The sequence below is a fragment of the Phyllobates terribilis genome, unplaced genomic scaffold, assembly GCF_046119375.1.
Source record: "Phyllobates terribilis strain yellow unplaced genomic scaffold, ASM4611937v1 Scaffold_1__5_contigs__length_1240528914, whole genome shotgun sequence".
Classification (NCBI taxonomy): domain Eukaryota; kingdom Metazoa; phylum Chordata; class Amphibia; order Anura; family Dendrobatidae; genus Phyllobates; species Phyllobates terribilis.
The window spans coordinates 281,430,073-281,456,591 of record NW_027362761.1 but is presented as its reverse complement, the minus strand read 5'-3'; the positions used below and the strand labels follow the sequence as shown (position 1 = coordinate 281,456,591).

Genomic DNA, 26,519 nt, shown 5'->3' with positions numbered 1-26,519 from the left:
TGTCAGAGGCTGTTGCAGCTATGGCTATACCTGTGTCAGAGGCTGTTGCAGCTATGGCTATACCTGTGTCAGAGGCTGTTGCAGCTATGGCTATACCTATGTCAGAGGCTGTTGCAGCTATGGCTATACCTGTGTCAGAGGCTGTAACAGCTATGGCTATACCTGTGTCAGAGGCTGTTGCAGCTATGGCTATACCTGTGTCAGAGGCTGTTGCAGCTATGGCTATACCTGTGTCAGAAGCTGTTGCAGCTATGGCTATACCTGTGTCAGAGGCTGTTGCAGCTATGGCTATACCTGTGTCAGAGGCTGTTGCAGCTATGGCTATACCTATGTCAGAGGCTGTAACAGCTATGGCTATACCTGTGTCAGAGGCTGTTGCAGCTATGGCTATACCTGTGTCAGAGGCTGTAACAGCTATGGCTATACCTGTGTCAGAGGCTGTAACAGCTATGGCTATACCTGTGTCAGAGGCTGTAACAGCTATGGCTATACCTGTGTCAGAGGCTGTTGCAGCTATGGCTATACCTGTGTCAGAGGCTGTTGCAGCTATGGCTATACCTGTGTCAGAGGCTGTTGCAGCTATGGCTATACCTGTGTCAGAGGCTGTTGCAGCTATGGCTATACCTGTGTCAGAGGCTGTTGCAGCTATGGCTATACCTGTGTCAGAGGCTGTTGCAGCTATGGCTATACCTGTGTCAGAGGCTGTTGCAGCTATGCCTATACCTATGTCAGAGGCTGTTGCAGCTATGCCTATACCTGTGTCAGAGGCTGTTGCAGCTATGGCTATACCTGTGTCAGAGGCTGTAACAGCTATGGCTATACCTGTGTCAGAGGCTGTAACAGCTATGGCTATACCTGTGTCAGAGGCTGTTGCAGCTATGGCTATACCTGTGTCAGAGGCTGTTGCAGCTATGGCTATACCTGTGTCAGAGGCTGTTGCAGCTATGGCTATACCTGTGTCAGAGGCTGTTGCAGAAATGGCTATACCTGTGTCAGAGGCTGTTGCAGCTATGGCTATACCTGTGTCAGAGGCTGTTGCAGCTATGGCTATACCTATGTCAGAGGCTGCTGCAGCTATGGTTATACCTGTGTCAGAGGCTGCTGCAGCTATGGCTATACCTGTGTCAGAGGCTGTTGCAGCTATGGCTATACCTGTGTCAGAGGCTGTAACAGCTATGGCTATACCTGTGTCAGAGGCTGTAACAGCTATGGCTATACCTGTGTCAGAGGCTGTTGCAGCTATGGCTATACCTGTGTCAGAGGCTGTTGCAGCTATGGCTATACCTGTGTCAGAGGCTGTTGCAGCTATGGCTATACCTGTGTCAGAGGCTGTTGCAGAAATGGCTATACCTGTGTCAGAGGCTGTTGCAGCTATGGCTATACCTGTGTCAGAGGCTGTTGCAGCTATGGCTATACCTATGTCAGAGGCTGCTGCAGCTATGGTTATACCTGTGTCAGAGGCTGCTGCAGCTATGGCTATACCTGTGTCAGAGGCTGTTGCAGCTATGGCTATACCTGTGTCAGAGGCTGTAACAGTAATGGCTATACCTGTGTCAGAGGCTGTTGCAGCTATGGCTATACCTGTGTCAGAGGCTGTAACAGTAATGGCTATACCTGTGTCAGAGGCTGTAACAGCTATGACTACACCTGTGTCAGAGGCTGTTGCAGCTATGGCTATACCTATGTCAGAGGCTGCTGCAGCTATGGCTATACCTGTGTCAGAGGCTGTAACAGCTATGGCTATACCTGTGTCAGAGGCTGTAACAGCTATGGCTATACCTGTATCAGAGGCTGTAACAGCTATGGCTATACCTGTGTCAGAGGCTGTAACAGCTATGGCTATACCTGTGTCAGAGGCTGTTGCAGCTATGGCTATACCTGTGTCAGAGGCTGTAACAGCTATGGCTATACCTGTGTCAGAGGCTGTAACAGCTATGGCTATACATGTGTCAGAGGCTGTTGCAGCTATGGCTATACCTGTGTCAGAGGCTGTTGCAGCTATGGCTATACCTGTGTCAGAGGCTGTTGCAGCTATGGCTATACCTGTGTCAGAGGCTGTTGCAGCTATGGCTATACCTGTGTCAGAGGCTGTTGCAGCTATGGCTATACCTGTGTCAGAGGCTGTTGCAGCTATGGCTATACCTGTGTCAGAGGCTGTTGCAGCTATGGCTATACCTGTGTCAGAGGCTGTAACAGCTATGGCTATACCTGTGTCAGAGGCTGTTGCAGCTATGGCTATACCTGTGTCAGAGGCTGTAACAGCTATGGCTATACCTGTGTCAGAGGCTGTAACAGCTATGGCTATACCTGTGTCAGAGGCTGTTGCAGCTATGGCTATACCTGTGTCAGAGGCTGTTGCAGCTATGGCTATACCTGTGTCAGAGGCTGTTGCAGCTATGGCTATACCTGCGTCAGAGGCTGCTGCAGAAATGGCTATACCTGTGTCAGAGGCTGTTGCAGCTATGGCTATACCTGTGTCAGAGGCTGTTGCAGCTATGGCTATACCTATGTCAGAGGCTGTTGCAGCTATGGTTATACCTGTGTCAGAGGCTGTTGCAGCTATGGCTATACCTATGTCAGAGGCTGTTGCAGCTATGGTTATACCTGTGTCAGAGGCTGTTGCAGCTATGGCTATACCTGTGTCAGAGGCTGTTGCAGCTATGGCTATACCTGTGTCAGAGGCTGTTGCAGCTATGGCTATACCTGTGTCAGAGTCTGTAACAGCTATGGCTATACCTGTGTCAGAGGCTGTAACAGCTATGGCTATACCTGTGTCAGAGGCTGTTGCAGCTATGGCTATACCTGTGTCAGAGGCTGTTGCAGCTATGGCTATACCTGTGTCAGAGGCTGTTGCAGCTATGGCTATACCTGTGTCAGAGGCTGTTGCAGAAATGGCTATACCTGTGTCAGAGGCTGTTGCAGCTATGGCTATACCTATGTCAGAGGCTGTTGCAGCTATGGTTATACCTGTGTCAGAGGCTGTTGCAGCTATGGCTATACCTGTGTCAGAGGCTGTTGCAGCTATGGCTATACCTGTGTCAGAGGCTGTAACAGTAATGGCTATACCTGTGTCAGAGGCTGTTGCAGCTATGGCTATACCTGTGTCAGACGCTGTAACAGTAATGGCTATACCTGTGTCAGAGGCTGTTGCAGCTATGGCTATACCTGTGTCAGAGGCTGTTGCAGCTATGGCTATACCTGTGTCAGAGGCTGTTGAAGCTATGGCTATACCTGTGTCAGAGGCTGTTGCAGCTATGGCTATACCTATGTCAGAGGCTGTTGCAGCTATGGCTATACCTGTGTCAGAGGCTGTAACAGCTATGGCTATACCTGTGTCAGAGGCTGTTGCAGCTATGGCTATACCTGTGTCAGAGGCTGTTGCAGCTATGGCTATACCTGTGTCAGAAGCTGTTGCAGCTATGGCTATACCTGTGTCAGAGGCTGTTGCAGCTATGGCTATACCTGTGTCAGAGGCTGTTGCAGCTATGGCTATACCTATGTCAGAGGCTGTAACAGCTATGGCTATACCTGTGTCAGAGGCTGTTGCAGCTATGGCAATACCTGTGTCAGAGGCTGTTGCAGAAATGGCTATACCTGTGTCAGAGGCTGTTGCAGCTATGGCTATACCTGTGTCAGAGGCTGTTGCAGCTATGGCTATACCTATGTCAGAGGCTGTTGCAGCTATGGTTATACCTGTGTCAGAGGCTGTTGCAGCTATGGCTATACCGGTGTCAGAGGCTGTTGCAGCTATGGCTATACCTGTGTCAGAGGCTGTAACAGTAATGGCTATACCTGTGTCAGAGGCTGTTGCAGCTATGGCTATACCTGTGTCAGAGGCTGTAACAGTACTGGCTATACCTGTGTCAGAGGCTGTAACAGCTATGGCTATACCTGTGTCAGAGGCTGTTGCAGCTATGGCTATACCTGTGTCAGAGGCTGTTGCAGCTATGGCTATACCTGTGTCAGAGGCTGTTGCAGCTATGGCTATACCTGTGTCAGAGGCTGTTGCAGCTATGGCTATACCTGTGTCAGAGGCTGTTGCAGCTATGGCTATACCTGTGTCAGAGGCTGTTGCAGCTATGGCTATACCTGTGTCAGAGGCTGTTGCAGCTATGGCTATACCTGTGTCAGAGGCTGTTGCAGCTATGGTTATACCTGTGTCAGAGGCTGTTGCAGCTATGGCTATACCTATGTCAGAGGCTGTTGCAGCTATGGCTATACCTGTGTCAGACGCTGTAACAGTAATGGCTATACCTGTGTCAGAGGCTGTTGCAGCTATGGCTATACCTGTGTCAGAGGCTGTTGCAGCTATGGCTATACCTGTGTCAGAGGCTGTTGCAGCTATGGCTATACCTGTGTCAGAGGCTGTTGCAGCTATGGCTATACCTATGTCAGAGGCTGTTGCAGCTATGGCTATACCTGTGTCAGAGGCTGTAACAGCTATGGCTATACCTGTGTCAGAGGCTGTTGCAGCTATGGCTATACCTGTGTCAGAGGCTGTTGCAGCTATGGCTATACCTGTGTCAGAAGCTGTTGCAGCTATGGCTATACCTGTGTCAGAGGCTGTTGCAGCTATGGCTATACCTGTGTCAGAGGCTGTTGCAGCTATGGCTATACCTATGTCAGAGGCTGTAACAGCTATGGCTATACCTGTGTCAGAGGCTGTTGCAGCTATGGCTATACCTGTGTCAGAGGCTGTAACAGCTATGGCTATACCTGTGTCAGAGGCTGTAACAGCTATGGCTATACCTGTGTCAGAGGCTGTAACAGCTATGGCTATACCTGTGTCAGAGGCTGTTGCAGCTATGGCTATACCTGTGTCAGAGGCTGTTGCAGCTATGGCTATACCTGTGTCAGAGGCTGTTGCAGCTATGGCTATACCTGTGTCAGAGGCTGTTGCAGCTATGGCTATACCTGTGTCAGAGGCTGTTGCAGCTATGGCTATACCTGTGTCAGAGGCTGTTGCAGCTATGGCTATACCTGTGTCAGAGGCTGTTGCAGCTATGCCTATACCTATGTCAGAGGCTGTTGCAGCTATGCCTATACCTGTGTCAGAGGCTGTTGCAGCTATGGCTATACCTGTGTCAGAGGCTGTAACAGCTATGGCTATACCTGTGTCAGAGGCTGTAACAGCTATGGCTATACCTGTGTCAGAGGCTGTTGCAGCTATGGCTATACCTGTGTCAGAGGCTGTTGCAGCTATGGCTATACCTGTGTCAGAGGCTGTTGCAGCTATGGCTATACCTGTGTCAGAGGCTGTTGCAGAAATGGCTATACCTGTGTCAGAGGCTGTTGCAGCTATGGCTATACCTGTGTCAGAGGCTGTTGCAGCTATGGCTATACCTATGTCAGAGGCTGCTGCAGCTATGGTTATACCTGTGTCAGAGGCTGCTGCAGCTATGGCTATACCTGTGTCAGAGGCTGTTGCAGCTATGGCTATACCTGTGTCAGAGGCTGTAACAGCTATGGCTATACCTGTGTCAGAGGCTGTAACAGCTATGGCTATACCTGTGTCAGAGGCTGTTGCAGCTATGGCTATACCTGTGTCAGAGGCTGTTGCAGCTATGGCTATACCTATGTCAGAGGCTGTTGCAGCTATGGCTATACCTGTGTCAGACGCTGTAACAGTAATGGCTATACCTGTGTCAGAGGCTGTTGCAGCTATGGCTATACCTGTGTCAGAGGCTGTTGCAGCTATGGCTATACCTGTGTCAGAGGCTGTTGCAGCTATGGCTATACCTGTGTCAGAGGCTGTTGCAGCTATGGCTATACCTATGTCAGAGGCTGTTGCAGCTATGGCTATACCTGTGTCAGAGGCTGTAACAGCTATGGCTATACCTGTGTCAGAGGCTGTTGCAGCTATGGCTATACCTGTGTCAGAGGCTGTTGCAGCTATGGCTATACCTGTGTCAGAAGCTGTTGCAGCTATGGCTATACCTGTGTCAGAGGCTGTTGCAGCTATGGCTATACCTGTGTCAGAGGCTGTTGCAGCTATGGCTATACCTATGTCAGAGGCTGTAACAGCTATGGCTATACCTGTGTCAGAGGCTGTTGCAGCTATGGCTATACCTGTGTCAGAGGCTGTAACAGCTATGGCTATACCTGTGTCAGAGGCTGTAACAGCTATGGCTATACCTGTGTCAGAGGCTGTAACAGCTATGGCTATACCTGTGTCAGAGGCTGTTGCAGCTATGGCTATACCTGTGTCAGAGGCTGTTGCAGCTATGGCTATACCTGTGTCAGAGGCTGTTGCAGCTATGGCTATACCTGTGTCAGAGGCTGTTGCAGCTATGGCTATACCTGTGTCAGAGGCTGTTGCAGCTATGGCTATACCTGTGTCAGAGGCTGTTGCAGCTATGGCTATACCTGTGTCAGAGGCTGTTGCAGCTATGCCTATACCTATGTCAGAGGCTGTTGCAGCTATGCCTATACCTGTGTCAGAGGCTGTTGCAGCTATGGCTATACCTGTGTCAGAGGCTGTAACAGCTATGGCTATACCTGTGTCAGAGGCTGTAACAGCTATGGCTATACCTGTGTCAGAGGCTGTTGCAGCTATGGCTATACCTGTGTCAGAGGCTGTTGCAGCTATGGCTATACCTGTGTCAGAGGCTGTTGCAGCTATGGCTATACCTGTGTCAGAGGCTGTTGCAGAAATGGCTATACCTGTGTCAGAGGCTGTTGCAGCTATGGCTATACCTGTGTCAGAGGCTGTTGCAGCTATGCCTATACCTATGTCAGAGGCTGTTGCAGCTATGCCTATACCTGTGTCAGAGGCTGTTGCAGCTATGGCTATACCTGTGTCAGAGGCTGTAACAGCTATGGCTATACCTGTGTCAGAGGCTGTAACAGCTATGGCTATACCTGTGTCAGAGGCTGTTGCAGCTATGGCTATACCTGTGTCAGAGGCTGTTGCAGCTATGGCTATACCTGTGTCAGAGGCTGTTGCAGCTATGGCTATACCTGTGTCAGAGGCTGTTGCAGAAATGGCTATACCTGTGTCAGAGGCTGTTGCAGCTATGGCTATACCTGTGTCAGAGGCTGTTGCAGCTATGGCTATACCTATGTCAGAGGCTGCTGCAGCTATGGTTATACCTGTGTCAGAGGCTGCTGCAGCTATGGCTATACCTGTGTCAGAGGCTGTTGCAGCTATGGCTATACCTGTGTCAGAGGCTGTAACAGCTATGGCTATACCTGTGTCAGAGGCTGTAACAGCTATGGCTATACCTGTGTCAGAGGCTGTTGCAGCTATGGCTATACCTGTGTCAGAGGCTGTTGCAGCTATGGCTATACCTATGTCAGAGGCTGTTGCAGCTATGGCTATACCTGTGTCAGACGCTGTAACAGTAATGGCTATACCTGTGTCAGAGGCTGTTGCAGCTATGGCTATACCTGTGTCAGAGGCTGTTGCAGCTATGGCTATACCTGTGTCAGAGGCTGTTGCAGCTATGGCTATACCTGTGTCAGAGGCTGTTGCAGCTATGGCTATACCTATGTCAGAGGCTGTTGCAGCTATGGCTATACCTGTGTCAGAGGCTGTAACAGCTATGGCTATACCTGTGTCAGAGGCTGTTGCAGCTATGGCTATACCTGTGTCAGAGGCTGTTGCAGCTATGGCTATACCTGTGTCAGAAGCTGTTGCAGCTATGGCTATACCTGTGTCAGAGGCTGTTGCAGCTATGGCTATACCTGTGTCAGAGGCTGTTGCAGCTATGGCTATACCTATGTCAGAGGCTGTAACAGCTATGGCTATACCTGTGTCAGAGGCTGTTGCAGCTATGGCTATACCTGTGTCAGAGGCTGTAACAGCTATGGCTATACCTGTGTCAGAGGCTGTAACAGCTATGGCTATACCTGTGTCAGAGGCTGTAACAGCTATGGCTATACCTGTGTCAGAGGCTGTTGCAGCTATGGCTATACCTGTGTCAGAGGCTGTTGCAGCTATGGCTATACCTGTGTCAGAGGCTGTTGCAGCTATGGCTATACCTGTGTCAGAGGCTGTTGCAGCTATGGCTATACCTGTGTCAGAGGCTGTTGCAGCTATGGCTATACCTGTGTCAGAGGCTGTTGCAGCTATGGCTATACCTGTGTCAGAGGCTGTTGCAGCTATGCCTATACCTATGTCAGAGGCTGTTGCAGCTATGCCTATACCTGTGTCAGAGGCTGTTGCAGCTATGGCTATACCTGTGTCAGAGGCTGTAACAGCTATGGCTATACCTGTGTCAGAGGCTGTAACAGCTATGGCTATACCTGTGTCAGAGGCTGTTGCAGCTATGGCTATACCTGTGTCAGAGGCTGTTGCAGCTATGGCTATACCTGTGTCAGAGGCTGTTGCAGCTATGGCTATACCTGTGTCAGAGGCTGTTGCAGAAATGGCTATACCTGTGTCAGAGGCTGTTGCAGCTATGGCTATACCTGTGTCAGAGGCTGTTGCAGCTATGGCTATACCTATGTCAGAGGCTGCTGCAGCTATGGTTATACCTGTGTCAGAGGCTGCTGCAGCTATGGCTATACCTGTGTCAGAGGCTGTTGCAGCTATGGCTATACCTGTGTCAGAGGCTGTAACAGCTATGGCTATACCTGTGTCAGAGGCTGTAACAGCTATGGCTATACCTGTGTCAGAGGCTGTTGCAGCTATGGCTATACCTGTGTCAGAGGCTGTTGCAGCTATGGCTATACCTGTGTCAGAGGCTGTTGCAGCTATGGCTATACCTGTGTCAGAGGCTGTTGCAGAAATGGCTATACCTGTGTCAGAGGCTGTTGCAGCTATGGCTATACCTGTGTCAGAGGCTGTTGCAGCTATGGCTATACCTATGTCAGAGGCTGCTGCAGCTATGGTTATACCTGTGTCAGAGGCTGCTGCAGCTATGGCTATACCTGTGTCAGAGGCTGTTGCAGCTATGGCTATACCTGTGTCAGAGGCTGTAACAGTAATGGCTATACCTGTGTCAGAGGCTGTTGCAGCTATGGCTATACCTGTGTCAGAGGCTGTAACAGTAATGGCTATACCTGTGTCAGAGGCTGTAACAGCTATGACTACACCTGTGTCAGAGGCTGTTGCAGCTATGGCTATACCTATGTCAGAGGCTGCTGCAGCTATGGCTATACCTGTGTCAGAGGCTGTAACAGCTATGGCTATACCTGTGTCAGAGGCTGTAACAGCTATGGCTATACCTGTATCAGAGGCTGTAACAGCTATGGCTATACCTGTGTCAGAGGCTGTAACAGCTATGGCTATACCTGTGTCAGAGGCTGTTGCAGCTATGGCTATACCTGTGTCAGAGGCTGTAACAGCTATGGCTATACCTGTGTCAGAGGCTGTAACAGCTATGGCTATACATGTGTCAGAGGCTGTTGCAGCTATGGCTATACCTGTGTCAGAGGCTGTTGCAGCTATGGCTATACCTGTGTCAGAGGCTGTTGCAGCTATGGCTATACCTGTGTCAGAGGCTGTTGCAGCTATGGCTATACCTGTGTCAGAGGCTGTTGCAGCTATGGCTATACCTGTGTCAGAGGCTGTTGCAGCTATGGCTATACCTGTGTCAGAGGCTGTTGCAGCTATGGCTATACCTGTGTCAGAGGCTGTAACAGCTATGGCTATACCTGTGTCAGAGGCTGTTGCAGCTATGGCTATACCTGTGTCAGAGGCTGTAACAGCTATGGCTATACCTGTGTCAGAGGCTGTAACAGCTATGGCTATACCTGTGTCAGAGGCTGTTCCAGCTATGGCTATACCTGTGTCAGAGGCTGTTGCAGCTATGGCTATACCTGTGTCAGAGGCTGTTGCAGCTATGGCTATACCTGTGTCAGAGGCTGCTGCAGAAATGGCTATACCTGTGTCAGAGGCTGTTGCAGCTATGGCTATACCTGTGTCAGAGGCTGTTGCAGCTATGGCTATACCTATGTCAGAGGCTGTTGCAGCTATGGTTATACCTGTGTCAGAGGCTGTTGCAGCTATGGCTATACCTATGTCAGAGGCTGTTGCAGCTATGGTTATACCTGTGTCAGAGGCTGTTGCAGCTATGGCTATACCTGTGTCAGAGGCTGTTGCAGCTATGGCTATACCTGTGTCAGAGGCTGTTGCAGCTATGGCTATACCTGTGTCAGAGTCTGTAACAGCTATGGCTATACCTGTGTCAGAGGCTGTAACAGCTATGGCTATACCTGTGTCAGAGGCTGTTGCAGCTATGGCTATACCTGTGTCAGAGGCTGTTGCAGCTATGGCTATACCTGTGTCAGAGGCTGTTGCAGCTATGGCTATACCTGTGTCAGAGGCTGTTGCAGAAATGGCTATACCTGTGTCAGAGGCTGTTGCAGCTATGGCTATACCTATGTCAGAGGCTGTTGCAGCTATGGTTATACCTGTGTCAGAGGCTGTTGCAGCTATGGCTATACCTGTGTCAGAGGCTGTTGCAGCTATGGCTATACCTGTGTCAGAGGCTGTAACAGTAATGGCTATACCTGTGTCAGAGGCTGTTGCAGCTATGGCTATACCTGTGTCAGAGGCTATAACAGTAATGGCTATACCTGTGTCAGAGGCTGTAACAGCTATGGCTATACCTGTGTCAGAGGCTGTTGCAGCTATGGCTATACCTGTGTCAGAGGCTGTTGCAGCTATGGCTATACCTGTGTCAGAGGCTGTTGCAGCTATGGCTATACCTGTGTCAGAGGCTGTTGCAGCTATGGCTATACCTGTGTCAGAGGCTGTTGCAGCTATGGCTATACCTGTGTCAGAGGCTGCTGCAGCTATGGCTATACCTGTGTCAGAGGCTGTTGCAGCTATGGTTATACCTGTGTCAGAGGCTGTTGCAGCTATGGCTATACCTATGTCAGAGGCTGTTGCAGCTATGGCTATACCTGTGTCAGACGCTGTAACAGTAATGGCTATACCTGTGTCAGAGGCTGTTGCAGCTATGGCTATACCTGTGTCAGAGGCTGTTGCAGCTATGGCTATACCTGTGTCAGAGGCTGTTGCAGCTATGGCTATACCTGTGTCAGAGGCTGTTGCAGCTATGGCTATACCTGTGTCAGAGGCTGTTGCAGCTATGGCTATACCTGTGTCAGAGGCTGTTGCAGCTATGGCTATACCTGTGTCAGAGGCTGTTGCAGCTATGGCTATACCTGTGTCAGAGGCTGTAACAGCTATGGCTATACCTGTGTCAGAGGCTGTTGCAGCTATGGCTATACCTGTGTCAGAGGCTGTAACAGCTATGGCTATACCTGTGTCAGAGGCTGTAACAGCTATGGCTATACCTGTGTCAGAGGCTGTTGCAGCTATGGCTATACCTGTGTCAGAGGCTGTTGCAGCTATGGCTATACCTGTGTCAGAGGCTGTTGCAGCTATGGCTATACCTGTGTCAGAGGCTGCTGCAGAAATGGCTATACCTGTGTCAGAGGCTGTTGCAGCTATGGCTATACCTGTGTCAGAGGCTGTTGCAGCTATGGCTATACCTATGTCAGAGGCTGTTGCAGCTATGGTTATACCTGTGTCAGAGGCTGTTGCAGCTATGGCTATACCTATGTCAGAGGCTGTTGCAGCTATGGTTATACCTGTGTCAGAGGCTGTTGCAGCTATGGCTATACCTGTGTCAGAGGCTGTTGCAGCTATGGCTATACCTGTGTCAGAGGCTGTTGCAGCTATGGCTATACCTGTGTCAGAGGCTGTTGCAGCTATGGCTATACCTGTGTCAGAGGCTGTTGCAGCTATGGCTATACCTGTGTCAGAGGCTGTTGCAGCTATGGCTATACCTGTGTCAGAGGCTGTTGCAGCTATGGCTATACCTGTGTCAGAGGCTGTTGCAGCTATGGCTATACCTGTGTCAGAGGCTGTTGCAGCTATGGCTATACCTGTGTCAGAGGCTGTTGACCCTATGGCTATACCTGTGTCAGAGGCTGTTGCAGCTATGGCTATACCTGTGTCAGAGGCTGTAACAGCTATGGCTATACCTGTGTCAGAGGCTGTAACAGCTATGGCTATAACTGTGTCAGAGGCTGTTGCAGCTATGGCTATACCTGTGTCAGAGGCTGTTGCAGCTATGGCTATACCTGTGTCAGAGGCTGTTGCAGCTATGGCTATACCTGTGTCAGAGGCTGTTGCAGAAATGGCTATACCTGTGTCAGAGGCTGTTGCAGCTATGGCTATACCTATGTCAGAGGCTGTTGCAGCTATGGTTATACCTGTGTCAGAGGCTGTTGCAGCTATGGCTATACCTGTGTCAGAGGCTGTTGCAGCTATGGCTATACCTGTGTCAGAGGCTGTAACAGTAATGGCTATACCTGTGTCAGAGGCTGTTGCAGCTATGGCTATACCTGTGTCAGAGGCTGTAACAGTAATGGCTATACCTGTGTCAGAGGCTGTAACAGCTATGGCTATACCTGTGTCAGAGGCTGTTGCAGCTATGGCTATACCTGTGTCAGAGGCTGTTGCAGCTATGGCTATACCTGTGTCAGAGGCTGTTGCAGCTATGGCTATACCTGTGTCAGAGGCTGTTGCAGCTATGGCTATACCTGTGTCAGAGGCTGCTGCAGCTATGGCTGTACCTGTGTCAGAGGCTGTTGCAGCTATGGTTATACCTGTGTCAGAGGCTGTTGCAGCTATGGCTATACCTATGTCAGAGGCTGTTGCAGCTATGGCTATACCTGTGTCAGACGCTGTAACAGTAATGGCTATACCTGTGTCAGAGGCTGTTGCAGCTATGGCTATACCTGTGTCAGAGGCTGTTGCAGCTATGGCTATACCTGTGTCAGAGGCTGTTGCAGCTATGGCTATACCTGTGTCAGAGGCTGTTGCAGCTATGGCTATACCTATGTCAGAGGCTGTTGCAGCTATGGCTATACCTGTGTCAGAGGCTGTAACAGTAATGGCTATACCTGTGTCAGAGGCTGTAACAGCTATGGCTATACCTGTGTCAGAGGCTGTTGCAGCTATGGCTATACCTGTGTCAGAGGCTGTTGCAGCTATGGCTATACCTGTGTCAGAGGCTGTTGCAGCTATGGCTATACCTGTGTCAGAGGCTGTTGCAGCTATGGCTATACCTGTGTCAGAGGCTGTTGCAGCTAAGGCTATACCTGTGTCAGAGGCTGCTGCAGCTATGGCTGTACCTGTGTCAGAGGCTGTTGCAGCTATGGTTATACCTGTGTCAGAGGCTGTTGCAGCTATGGCTATACCTATGTCAGAGGCTGTTGCAGCTATGGCTATACCTGTGTCAGACGCTGTAACAGTAATGGCTATACCTGTGTCAGAGGCTGTTGCAGCTATGGCTATACCTGTGTCAGAGGCTGTTGCAGCTATGGCTATACCTGTGTCAGAGGCTGTTGCAGCTATGGCTATACCTGTGTCAGAGGCTGTTGCAGCTATGGCTATACCTATGTCAGAGGCTGTTGCAGCTATGGCTATACCTGTGTCAGAGGCTGTAACAGCTATGGCTATACCTGTGTCAGAGGCTGTTGCAGCTATGGCTATACCTGTGTCAGAGGCTGTTGCAGCTATGGCTATACCTGTGTCAGAAGCTGTTGCAGCTATGGCTATACCTGTGTCAGAGGCTGTTGCAGCTATGGCTATACCTGTGTCAGAGGCTGTTGCAGCTATGGCTATACCTATGTCAGAGGCTGTAACAGCTATGGCTATACCTGTGTCAGAGGCTGTTGCAGCTATGGCTATACCTGTGTCAGAGGCTGTTGCAGAAATGGCTATACCTGTGTCAGAGGCTGTTGCAGCTATGGCTATACCTGTGTCAGAGGCTGTTGCAGCTATGGCTATACCTATGTCAGAGGCTGTTGCAGCTATGGTTATACCTGTGTCAGAGGCTGTTGCAGCTATGGCTATACCGGTGTCAGAGGCTGTTGCAGCTATGGCTATACCTGTGTCAGAGGCTGTAACAGTAATGGCTATACCTGTGTCAGAGGCTGTTGCAGCTATGGCTATACCTGTGTCAGAGGCTGTAACAGTAATGGCTATACCTGTGTCAGAGGCTGTAACAGCTATGGCTATACCTGTGTCAGAGGCTGTTGCAGCTATGGCTATACCTGTGTCAGAGGCTGTTGCAGCTATGGCTATACCTGTGTCAGAGGCTGTTGCAGCTATGGCTATACCTGTGTCAGAGGCTGTTGCAGCTATGGCTATACCTGTGTCAGAGGCTGTTGCAGCTATGGCTATACCTGTGTCAGAGGCTGTTGCAGCTATGGCTATACCTGTGTCAGAGGCTGTTGCAGCTATGGCTATACCTGTGTCAGAGGCTGCTGCAGCTATGGCTGTACCTGTGTCAGAGGCTGTTGCAGCTATGGTTATACCTGTGTCAGAGGCTGTTGCAGCTATGGCTATACCTATGTCAGAGGCTGTTGCAGCTATGGCTATACCTGTGTCAGACGCTGTAACAGTAATGGCTATACCTGTGTCAGAGGCTGTTGCAGCTATGGCTATACCTGTGTCAGAGGCTGTTGCAGCTATGGCTATACCTGTGTCAGAGGCTGTTGCAGCTATGGCTATACCTGTGTCAGAGGCTGTTGCAGCTATGGCTATACCTATGTCAGAGGCTGTTGCAGCTATGGCTATACCTGTGTCAGAGGCTGTAACAGTAATGGCTATACCTGTGTCAGAGGCTGTAACAGCTATGGCTATACCTGTGTCAGAGGCTGTTGCAGCTATGGCTATACCTGTGTCAGAGGCTGTTGCAGCTATGGCTATACCTGTGTCAGAGGCTGTTGCAGCTATGGCTATACCTGTGTCAGAGGCTGTTGCAGCTATGGCTATACCTGTGTCAGAGGCTGTTGCAGCTATGGCTATACCTGTGTCAGAGGCTGCTGCAGCTATGGCTGTACCTGTGTCAGAGGCTGTTGCAGCTATGGTTATACCTGTGTCAGAGGCTGTTGCAGCTATGGCTATACCTATGTCAGAGGCTGTTGCAGCTATGGCTATACCTGTGTCAGACGCTGTAACAGTAATGGCTATACCTGTGTCAGAGGCTGTTGCAGCTATGGCTATACCTGTGTCAGAGGCTGTTGCAGCTATGGCTATACCTGTGTCAGAGGCTGTTGCAGCTATGGCTATACCTGTGTCAGAGGCTGTTGCAGCTATGGCTATACCTATGTCAGAGGCTGTTGCAGCTATGGCTATACCTGTGTCAGAGGCTGTAACAGCTATGGCTATACCTGTGTCAGAGGCTGTTGCAGCTATGGCTATACCTGTGTCAGAGGCTGTTGCAGCTATGGCTATACCTGTGTCAGAAGCTGTTGCAGCTATGGCTATACCTGTGTCAGAGGCTGTTGCAGCTATGGCTATACCTGTGTCAGAGGCTGTTGCAGCTATGGCTATACCTATGTCAGAGGCTGTAACAGCTATGGCTATACCTGTGTCAGAGGCTGTTGCAGCTATGGCTATACCTGTGTCAGAGGCTGTTGCAGAAATGGCTATACCTGTGTCAGAGGCTGTTGCAGCTATGGCTATACCTGTGTCAGAGGCTGTTGCAGCTATGGCTATACCTATGTCAGAGGCTGTTGCAGCTATGGTTATACCTGTGTCAGAGGCTGTTGCAGCTATGGCTATACCGGTGTCAGAGGCTGTTGCAGCTATGGCTATACCTGTGTCAGAGGCTGTAACAGTAATGGCTATACCTGTGTCAGAGGCTGTTGCAGCTATGGCTATACCTGTGTCAGAGGCTGTAACAGTAATGGCTATACCTGTGTCAGAGGCTGTAACAGCTATGGCTATACCTGTGTCAGAGGCTGTTGCAGCTATGGCTATACCTGTGTCAGAGGCTGTTGCAGCTATGGCTATACCTGTGTCAGAGGCTGTTGCAGCTATGGCTATACCTGTGTCAGAGGCTGTTGCAGCTATGGCTATACCTGTGTCAGAGGCTGTTGCAGCTATGGCTATACCTGTGTCAGAGGCTGTTGCAGCTATGGCTATACCTGTGTCAGAGGCTGTTGCAGCTATGGTTATACCTGTGTCAGAGGCTGTTGCAGCTATGGCTATACCTATGTCAGAGGCTGTTGCAGCTATGGCTATACCTGTGTCAGACGCTGTAACAGTAATGGCTATACCGGTGTCAGAGGCTGTTGCAGCTATGGCTATACCTGTGTCAGAGGCTGTTGCAGCTATGGCTATACCTGTGTCAGAGGCTGTTGCAGCTATGGCTATACCTGTGTCAGAGGCTGTTGCAGCTATGGCTATACCTGTGTCAGAGGCTGTTGCAGCTATGGCTATACCTATGTCAGAGGCTGTTGCAGCTATGGCTATACCTGTGTCAGAGGCTGTAACAGCTATGGCTATACCTGTGTCAGAGGCTGTTGCAGCTATGGCTATACCTGTGTCAGAGGCTGTTGCAGCTATGGCTATACCTGTGTCAGAAGCTGTTGCAGCTATGGCTATACCTGTGTCAGAGGCTGTTGCAGCTATGGCTATACCTGTGTCAGAGGCTGTTGCAGCTATGGCTATACCTGTGTCAGAGGCTGTAACAGCTATGGCTATACCTGTGTCAGAGGCTGTAACAGCTATGGCTATACCTGTGTCAGAGGCTGTAACAGCTATGGCTATACCTGTGTCAGAGGCTGTTGCAGCTATGGCTATACCTGTGTCAGAGGCTGTTGCAGCTATGGCTATACCTGTGTCAGAGGCTGTTGCAGCTATGGCTATACCTGTGTCAGAGGCTGTTGCAGCTATGGTTATACCTGTGTCAGAGGCTGTTGCAGCTATGGCTATACCTATGTCAGAGGCTGTTGCAGCTATGGCTATACCTATGTCAGAGGCTGTTGCAGCTATGGCTATACCTATGTCAGAGGCTGTTGCAGCTATGGCTATACCTGTGTCAGAGGCTGTTGCAGCTATGGCTATACCTGTGTCAGAGGCTGTTGCAGCTATGGTTATACCTGTGTCAGAGGCTGTTGCAGCTATGGCTATACCTGTGTCAGAGGCTGTTGCAGCTATGGCTATACCTGTGTCAGAGGCTGTAACAGTAATGGCTATACCTGTGTCAGAGGCTGTTGCAGCTATGGCTATACCTGTGTCAGAGGCTATAACAGTAATGGCTATACCTGTGTCAGAGGCTGTAACAGCTATGGCTATACGTGTGTCAGAGGCTGTTGCAGCTATGGCTATACCTGTGTCAGAGGCTGTTGCAGCTATGGCTATACCTGTGTCAGAGGCTGTTGCAGCTATGGCTATACCTGTGTCAGAGGCTGTTGCAGCTATGGCTATACCTGTGTCAGAGGCTGCTGCAGCTATGGCTATACCTGTGTCAGAGGCTGTTGCAGCTATGGTTATACCTGTGTCAGAGGCTGTTGCAGCTATGGCTATACCTATGTCAGAGGCTGTTGCAGCTATGGCTATACCTGTGTCAGACGCTGTAACAGTAATGGCTATACCTGTGTCAGAGGCTGTTGCAGCTATGGCTATACCTGTGTCAGAGGCTGTTGCAGCTATGGCTATACCTGTGTCAGAGGCTGTTGCAGCTATGGCTATACCTGTGTCAGAGGCTGTTGCAGCTATGGCTATACCTGTGTCAGAGGCTGTTGCAGCTATGGCTATACCTGTGTCAGAGGCTGTTGCAGCTATGGCTATACCTGTGTCAGAGGCTGTTGCAGCTATGGCTATACCTGTGTCAGAGGCTGTAACAGCTATGGCTATACCTGTGTCAGAGGCTGTTGCAGCTATGGCTATACCTGTGTCAGAGGCTGTAACAGCTATGGCTATACCTGTGTCAGAGGCTGTAACAGCTATGGCTATACCTGTGTCAGAGGCTGTTGCAGCTATGGCTATACCTGTGTCAGAGGCTGTTGCAGCTATGGCTATACCTGTGTCAGAGGCTGTTGCAGCTATGGCTATACCTGTGTCAGAGGCTGCTGCAGAAATGGCTATACCTGTGTCAGAGGCTGTTGCAGCTATGGCTATACCTGTGTCAGAGGCTGTTGCAGCTATGGCTATACCTATGTCAGAGGCTGTTGCAGCTATGGTTATACCTGTGTCAGAGGCTGTTGCAGCTATGGCTATACCTATGTCAGAGGCTGTTGCAGCTATGGTTATACCTGTGTCAGAGGCTGTTGTAGCTATGGCTATACCTGTGTCAGAGGCTGTTGCAGCTATGGCTATACCTGTGTCAGAGGCTGTTGCAGCTATGGCTATACCTGTGTCAGAGGTTGTTGCAGCTATGGCTATACCTGTGTCAGAGGCTGTTGCAGCTATGGCTATACCTGTGTCAGAGGCTGTTGCAGCTATGGCTATACCTGTGTCAGAGGCTGTTGCAGCTATGGCTATACCTGTGTCAGAGGCTGTTGCAGCTATGGCTATACCTGTGTCAGAGGCTGTTGCAGCTATGGCTATACCTGTGTCAGAGGCTGTTGACCCTATGGCTATACCTGTGTCAGAGGCTGTTGCAGCTATGGCTATACCTGTGTCAGAGGCTGTAACAGCTATGGCTATACCTGTGTCAGAGGCTGTAACAGCTATGGCTATAACTGTGTCAGAGGCTGTTGCAGCTATGGCTATACCTGTGTCAGAGGCTGTTGCAGCTATGGCTATACCTGTGTCAGAGGCTGTTGCAGCTATGGCTATACCTGTGTCAGAGGCTGTTGCAGAAATGGCTATACCTGTGTCAGAGGCTGTTGCAGCTATGGCTATACCTGTGTCAGAGGCTGTTGCAGCTATGGCTATACCTATGTCAGAGGCTGTTGCAGCTATGGTTATACCTGTGTCAGAGGCTGTTGCAGCTATGGCTATACCTGTGTCAGAGGCTGTTGCAGCTATGGCTATACCTGTGTCAGAGGCTGTAACAGTAATGGCTATACCTGTGTCAGAGGCTGTTGCAGCTATGGCTATACCTGTTTCAGAGGCTGTAACAGTAATGGCTATACCTGTGTCAGAGGCTGTAACAGCTATGGCTATACCTGTGTCAGAGGCTGTTGCAGCTATGGCTATACCTGTGTCAGAGGCTGTTGCAGCTATGGCTATACCTGTGTCAGAGGCTGTTGCAGCTATGGCTATACCTGTGTCAGAGGCTGTTGCAGCTATGGCTATACCTGTGTCAGAGGCTGCTGCAGCTATGGCTGTACCTGTGTCAGAGGCTGTTGCAGCTATGGTTATACCTGTGTCAGAGGCTGTTGCAGCTATGGCTATACCTATGTCAGAGGCTGTTGCAGCTATGGCTATACCTGTGTCAGACGCTGTAACAGTAATGGCTATACCTGTGTCAGAGGCTGTTGCAGCTATGGCTATACCTGTGTCAGAGGCTGTTGCAGCTATGGCTATACCTGTGTCAGAGGCTGTTGCAGCTATGGCTATACCTATGTCAGAGGCTGTTGCAGCTATGGCTATACCTGTGTCAGAGGCTGTAACAGTAATGGCTATACCTGTGTCAGAGGCTGTAACAGCTATGGCTATACCTGTGTCAGAGGCTGTTGCAGCTATGGCTATACCTGTGTCAGAGGCTGTTGCAGCTATGGCTATACCTGTGTCAGAGGCTGTTGCAGCTATGGCTATACCTGTGTCAGAGGCTGTTGCAGCTATGGCTATACCTGTGTCAGAGGCTGTTGCAGCTATGGCTATACCTGTGTCAGAGGCTGCTGCAGCTATGGCTGTACCTGTGTCAGAGGCTGTTGCAGCTATGGTTATACCTGTGTCAGAGGCTGTTGCAGCTATGGCTATACCTATGTCAGAGGCTGTTGCAGCTATGGCTATACCTGTGTCAGACGCTGTAACAGTAATGGCTATACCTGTGTCAGAGGCTGTTGCAGCTATGGCTATACCTGTGTCAGAGGCTGTTGCAGCTATGGCTATACCTGTGTCAGAGGCTGTTGCAGCTATGGCTATACCTGTGTCAGAGGCTGTTGCAGCTATGGCTATACCTATGTCAGAGGCTGTTGCAGCTATGGCTATACCTGTGTCAGAGGCTGTAACAGCTATGGCTATACCTGTGTCAGAGGCTGTTGCAGCTATGGCTATACCTGTGTCAGAGGCTGTTGCAGCTATGGCTATACCTGTGTCAGAAGCTGTTGCAGCTATGGCTATACCTGTGTCAGAGGCTGTTGCAGCTATGGCTATACCTGTGTCAGAGGCTGTTGCAGCTATGGCTATACCTGTGTCAGAGGCTGCTGCAGCTATGGCTGTACCTGTGTCAGAGGCTGTTGCAGCTATGGTTATACCTGTGTCAGAGGCTGTTGCAGCTATGGCTATACCTATGTCAGAGGCTGTTGCAGCTATGGCTATACCTGTGTCAGACGCTGTAACAGTAATGGCTATACCTGTGTCAGAGGCTGTTGCAGCTATGGCTATACCTGTGTCAGAGGCTGTTGCAGCTATGGCTATACCTGTGTCAGAGGCTGTTGCAGCTATGGCTATACCTGTGTCAGAGGCTGCTGCAGCTATGGCTATACCTATGTCAGAGGCTGTTGCAGCTATGGCTATACCTGTGTCAGAGGCTGTAACAGTAATGGCTATACCTGTGTCAGAGGCTGTAACAGCTATGGCTATACCTGTGTCAGAGGCTGTTGCAGCTATGGCTATACCTGTGTCAGAGGCTGTTGCAGCTATGGCTATACCTGTGTCAGAGGCTGTTGCAGCTATGGCTATACCTGTGTCAGAGGCTGTTGCAGCTATGGCTATACCTGTGTCAGAGGCTGTTGCAGCTATGGCTATACCTGTGTCAGAGGCTGCTGCAGCTATGGCTGTACCTGTGTCAGAGGCTGTTGCAGCTATGGTTATACCTGTGTCAGAGGCTGTTGCAGCTATGGCTATACCTATGTCAGAGGCTGTTGCAGCTATGGCTATACCTGTGTCAGAGGCTGTTGCAGAAATGGCTATACCTGTGTCAGAGGCTGTTGCAGCTATGGCTATACCTGTGTCAGAGGCTGTTGCAGCTATGGCTATACCTATGTCAGAGGCTGTTGCAGCTATGGTTATACCTGTGTCAGAGGCTGTTGCAGCTATGGCTATACCGGTGTCAGAGGCTGTTGCAGCTATGGCTATACCTGTGTCAGAGGCTGTAACAGTAATGGCTATACCTGTGTCAGAGGCTGTTGCAGCTATGGCTATACCTGTGTCAGAGGCTGTAACAGTAATGGCTATACCTGTGTCAGAGGCTGTAACAGCTATGGCTATACCTGTGTCAGAGGCTGTTGCAGCTATGGCTATACCTGTGTCAGAGGCTGTTGCATCTATGGCTATACCTGTGTCAGAGGCTGTTGCAGCTATGGCTATACCTGTGTCAGAGGCTGTTGCAGCTATGGCTATACCTATGTCAGAGGCTGTTGCAGCTATGGCTATACCTGTGTCAGAGGCTGTAACAGCTATGGCTATACCTGTGTCAGAGGCTGTTGCAGCTATGGCTATACCTGTGTCAGAGGCTGTTGCAGCTATGGCTATACCTGTGTCAGAAGCTGTTGCAGCTATGGCTATACCTGTGTCAGAGGCTGTTGCAGCTATGGCTATACCTGTGTCAGAGGCTGTTGCAGCTATGGCTATACCTATGTCAGAGGCTGTAACAGCTATGGCTATACCTGTGTCAGAGGCTGTTGCAGCTATGGCTATACCTGTGTCAGAGGCTGTTGCAGCTATGGCTATACCTGTGTCAGAGGCTGTTGCAGCTATGGCTATACCTGTGTCAGAGGCTGTTGCAGCTATGGTTATACCTGTGTCAGAGGCTGTTGCAGCTATGGCTATACCTATGTCAGAGGCTGTTGCAGCTATGGCTATACCTGTGTCAGACGCTGTAACAGTAATGGCTATATCTGTGTCAGAGGCTGTTGCAGCTATGGCTATACCTGTGTCAGAGGCTGTTGCAGCTATGGCTATACCTGTGTCAGAGGCTGTTGCAGCTATGGCTATACCTGTGTCAGAGGCTGTTGCAGCTATGGCTATACCTATGTCAGAGGCTGTTGCAGCTATGGCTATACCTGTGTCAGAGGCTGTAACAGCTATGGCTATACCTGTGTCAGAGGCTGTTGCAGCTATGGCTATACCTGTGTCAGAGGCTGTTGCAGCTATGGCTATACCTGTGTCAGAAGCTGTTGCAGCTATGGCTATACCTGTGTCAGAGGCTGTTGCAGCTATGGCTATACCTGTGTCAGAGGCTGTTGCAGCTATGGCTATACCTATGTCAGAGGCTGTAACAGCTATGGCTATACCTGTGTCAGAGGCTGTTGCAGCTATGGCTATACCTGTGTCAGAGGCTGTAACAGCTATGGCTATACCTGTGTCAGAGGCTGTAACAGCTATGGCTATACCTGTGTCAGAGGCTGTAACAGCTATGGCTATACCTGTGTCAGAGGCTGTTGCAGCTATGGCTATACCTGTGTCAGAGGCTGTTGCAGCTATGGCTATACCTGTGTCAGAGGCTGTTGCAGCTATGGCTATACCTGTGTCAGAGGCTGTTGCAGCTATGGTTATACCTGTGTCAGAGGCTGTTGCAGCTATGGCTATACCTATGTCAGAGGCTGTTGCAGCTATGGCTATACCTATGTGAGAGGCTGTTGCAGCTATGGCTATACCTATGTCAGAGGCTGTTGCAGCTATGGCTATACCTGTGTCAGAGGCTGTTGCAGCTATGGCTATACCTGTGTCAGAGGCTGTTGCAGCTATGGTTATACCTGTGTCAGAGGCTGTTGCAGCTATGGCTATACCTGTGTCAGAGGCTGTTGCAGCTATGGTTATACCTGTGTCAGAGGCTGTTGCAGCTATGGCTATATCTATGTCAGAGGCTGTTGCAGCTATGGCTATACCTTTGTCAGAGGCTGTTACAGCTATGGCTATACCTGTGTCAGAGGCTGTTGCAGCTATGGCCATACCTATGTCAGAGGCTGTTGCAGCTATGGCTATACCTATGTCAGAGGCTGTTGCAGCTATGGCTATACCTGTGTCAGAGGCTGTTGCAGCTATGGCTATACCGGTGTCAGAGGCTGTTGCAGCTATGGCTATACCTATGTCAGATTTCAATTTTATCCTATTTGCTGGGAAGAGCAGCAGACGGATCCAGCACTCTGTCAATTTTATTTTGCTGCTCCTATGACATATGCAAAATTCATCTGTGCTACATTGAATTATGGGTGATCATTTTTCTTTCTCTGATATCAGGTTATTGTTTTCAGTATTTATATTACAACCAGGCAGAGAACAGCAATTTATATGGTAACTTCATTGTCAGTTACCCTTTCTGAATAAACTGTCCTGTGTGTGTACATGAGAAATTTCTCTGGGTCTCCCTCTGCCTGTTTCCTCTCCATGCTCCTCACTCCTACTCCCTCCCCTCACCTCACCATAGAGCAGCAGACTCCAACCTTTCTTACCTTGAAAGCCAGATTCAGCTCTGAGAGACGGTCAAAAAGCCACATCCTGGGCCTCCCATCACCCACACATTAGTGACACCTAAAACCTGCTTTACTGGTGTAATGATAGCCAAGGATTCCCCCATAAAAAGCACACAGAGACCTTGTGCCCTGCTCCTTTATATGCAATTACATTGGGTTGTTTCCAACTTACCCACATTTAATATTCTTACATCAAGCACTCCCATCAGACTATTGCATCCAGCCTCAGGCTCCCCATAACTTGCAATGTCATCTTATCTAGAACTTACTATATTCCACCCCTGTTTATGCATATCCAGATCTGCTCTTCTGTGTGGGACTACTCACAAAAGTCACCATCTGGAGACCTTGTCTTCATAGCTGTTGAGTAAACCTGGTGCTAATGCACCAAGCTGACAGACAGCCGCGAGCCACACATCATGCGCCCCCAAGCCTCAGGTTGGGGCCCCCTGCTATAGAGTATAATGGGCTTTGTCACATGACACCACAGGTAGCTGGCAGTCCATCATGTATGAGCGAGATGGAATTGAGTTGCTTGCTTATAGTGGGTGATGAGTTCAACAGACAGAGGGAAAGGAGGGAGAAATGTCTAAGTGTGGTAGTAAGTTGATTTCTCTGATTAGATACATTACTAAGTTTCTTATAATCGTCTGTACTATTGATATATGCAAAGTTTGTTGAAAGTACAGTTCCCATTTTGGGTAATAGAACAGTGGTATATGAGCTTATATGACACTTATCTATGCGTTTTACTGTGATGTTAGTCAAACATACCAACTATTAGAATTTCCCCACTCCAGTAACGTATAGCCATCATGACGGCATTGAAAATATGGATTGTTAATAAATGATTGACATGCAATTAAGGAATTAGAGGGGTTGTCTAGCATTATGATACTAACAACCTATAAATAGAATAGCTCATCAATATCAGATTGGTGGGGGTCCGACACCAGGCACTCCTACTGATCAACTGTGTTCAGATCCGGCGCAATCCAAATGTAAACAGTGAACTGAGCCGGTACCGCAGAGCTCCATTCTATATGCAGTGGCCATTGGGGAGAGCCGCCACTCAGTTTCAATTCAATGCAGTTTTCGGCAACGGCAAATAAACAGTGTACAAAGTGCTGCTGCTCCGGCTCCGTTCATTGTGTAATCCGGCTGAAAACACCTGAACAATTGGGGTGCTGGGTAGGGATGAGCGGATCGCTCTGCACAAGGCTGCGTTCCTGGCTCTGCTTTTGATTCATCAGCCTGGGATGACGTCACCTGGGCAGCGGGTGACGCACAAATTACATCATGCCAACCCAGCTAGTTATAAACTGAGCCTGGGATACCGGAGGGTAAGGAAATTACGACTAGAGAGCAATCACCTGGACCATGGACCGTGATTGCACAAAGCGATATGCTTATCTTTAGTGCTCGGTGTGGAACTCCCACCAGTATGATATTGATGACCCCTCGTGAGAATAAGTCACCAATATCATAAAGATGGAAAATCTTTATAAACATTTTTTTTTTTCATAGAAATCTTGGACATTTTATTAGAAATTTTTTGAAACATTTTTTTTCATAGAAATCTCTGCTTGCATTGTGAAGATATAATGCAGATTACAGATAGGCCTAACTTTGTTGGCCGATGGGTAATATTTGGCAAAGGGTTTTTATGGTAATCTGTGAAGCTAAATTCACAAAATATCTGTTGTGATTTCAGGAAAACCTCCCAACTTGTATGACACCAGCATGCAAAAAACCCGCTATACCGCATGTCCTGCTTTATGTCAGTCTATAGCAGATATATACAGATGCACAGGCATGCAGTTAGTTAGGTGTGATGCATACATTAGAGAATTATTTGAATAGGTTATGTTGAACAAGGTGTAGATCTAACTTTACCTAGATCATGTACTCTCTGCATGGTGTCCTTGCACAATATACAGTACAGATGTGTAACTTACATGGTGTCATGAATTCGCTTCATTCCATCAGCGCAGTCTTGGGCCGAGTACAATGCATGAGGTCGCTCAGAACCTGCAGGATTACATGCTGTACTTTCTTTTAGCCAAGATGATTTCTTGATGGCCTTTTTCTTGCTAACCTTCTGCCATGTGTCTGATTCCATCCTGGACCTAGATAAACCAAATAAAAGCAGGATTATCCACAGCGCTATACATAGCACACACCAGGGGCATTTATATAGGAAGTCATGGAAGGAATGTGGGAGACTCAAGTGACACGGTGAGAGTATACTGACAACCACTGACCTGCTGTAGCATGTTCATGTGGCCAGTGATTTCTATTCATCTCATTTCAGGTAACTTTTCGGAATAAGCTGTCATGTGTGTACATGAGGAATAACGCTATGTCTAGGTCTCTTTCTCTGCTCCTCCATCCTCTTACCATAGATCATACTACACAGCTATAATCTGATCCCTCAGTCAGTTGGCAGTCCTTCTGGTCTTCAACAAAATAGATTTGAGCTGTTTATTTTGGAGTAAGTCATAACCTTGGGACGCAGAGGGTAAAAGAAGTGCATACAACCCAACTGTCAAAGATCTAGCAGGACAGACCCAAATGAGGGGAGCGCTCCCAGGAGGTCTGAGGTATGTCCAAACTTCAAAAGTCTGCTTCTCAAAGACACAAATACAGTTGAACACAATGGTGGAGCAGGGAGCAGTCAGATCCCCACTCTATCATACCATCTCGGTAAAGAATGAAGAACCTCGCGAGCACCTACTTTGTGGGGGAGGACTGTGGAGACATTATACTGTGTGGTGGATTGTTAGGGCATCATACTATTTGTAGGGTGGACTACTGAGGTATTATTCGTGTGGAGGGTAGCATCATACTGTATGTGGGGTCATTATACTGTGGGTAGTAGCAATGTGGGGGTATCATACTGAGTGTAGGGGGATATGAGGAGGCACCGCACTGTGATTTGGGGGCAATGTGTGAGTGGGACAGCATAATATGTGTGGTGAGAACTGTGGGGGGGGGCATCATATTGTGTATGGTGGGCACTGTGAGTGGGTGAGGCAATGAGGGGGCATCATTCTGTGTGATGGAAGGGCAATGTATGAGCAGGACTGTGCTGTGGAGTCACTAAAACAAACCGACTCCTCAATTTCCATGCCACCGACTCCCTCATACACGGCTCATATTCAAGTGATAAATTTACTGTAGCACAGAATCATCTCAGCTAAAAGTCTAGACCTTTAGATCAGGAACAGGAC

General features: G+C 49.3%; 1 protein-coding gene across 2 annotated transcripts in view; it reads right to left on the bottom strand.

Moving 5' to 3' along the window:
* The window catches only part of SRRD (SRR1 domain containing), a 51,436-nt gene that overhangs the window by 24,221 nt on the left and 696 nt on the right, over window positions 1–26,519 (bottom strand). For both annotated transcript variants that reach the window (XM_073673086.1, XM_073673092.1), the window contains exon 2: window positions 25,245–25,415. In XM_073673086.1, the coding sequence (XP_073529187.1) occupies window positions 25,245–25,408 (164 nt within the window). In that variant the 5' untranslated portion in view covers window positions 25,409–25,415. The remainder of the gene's footprint in view (window positions 1–25,244; window positions 25,416–26,519) is intronic.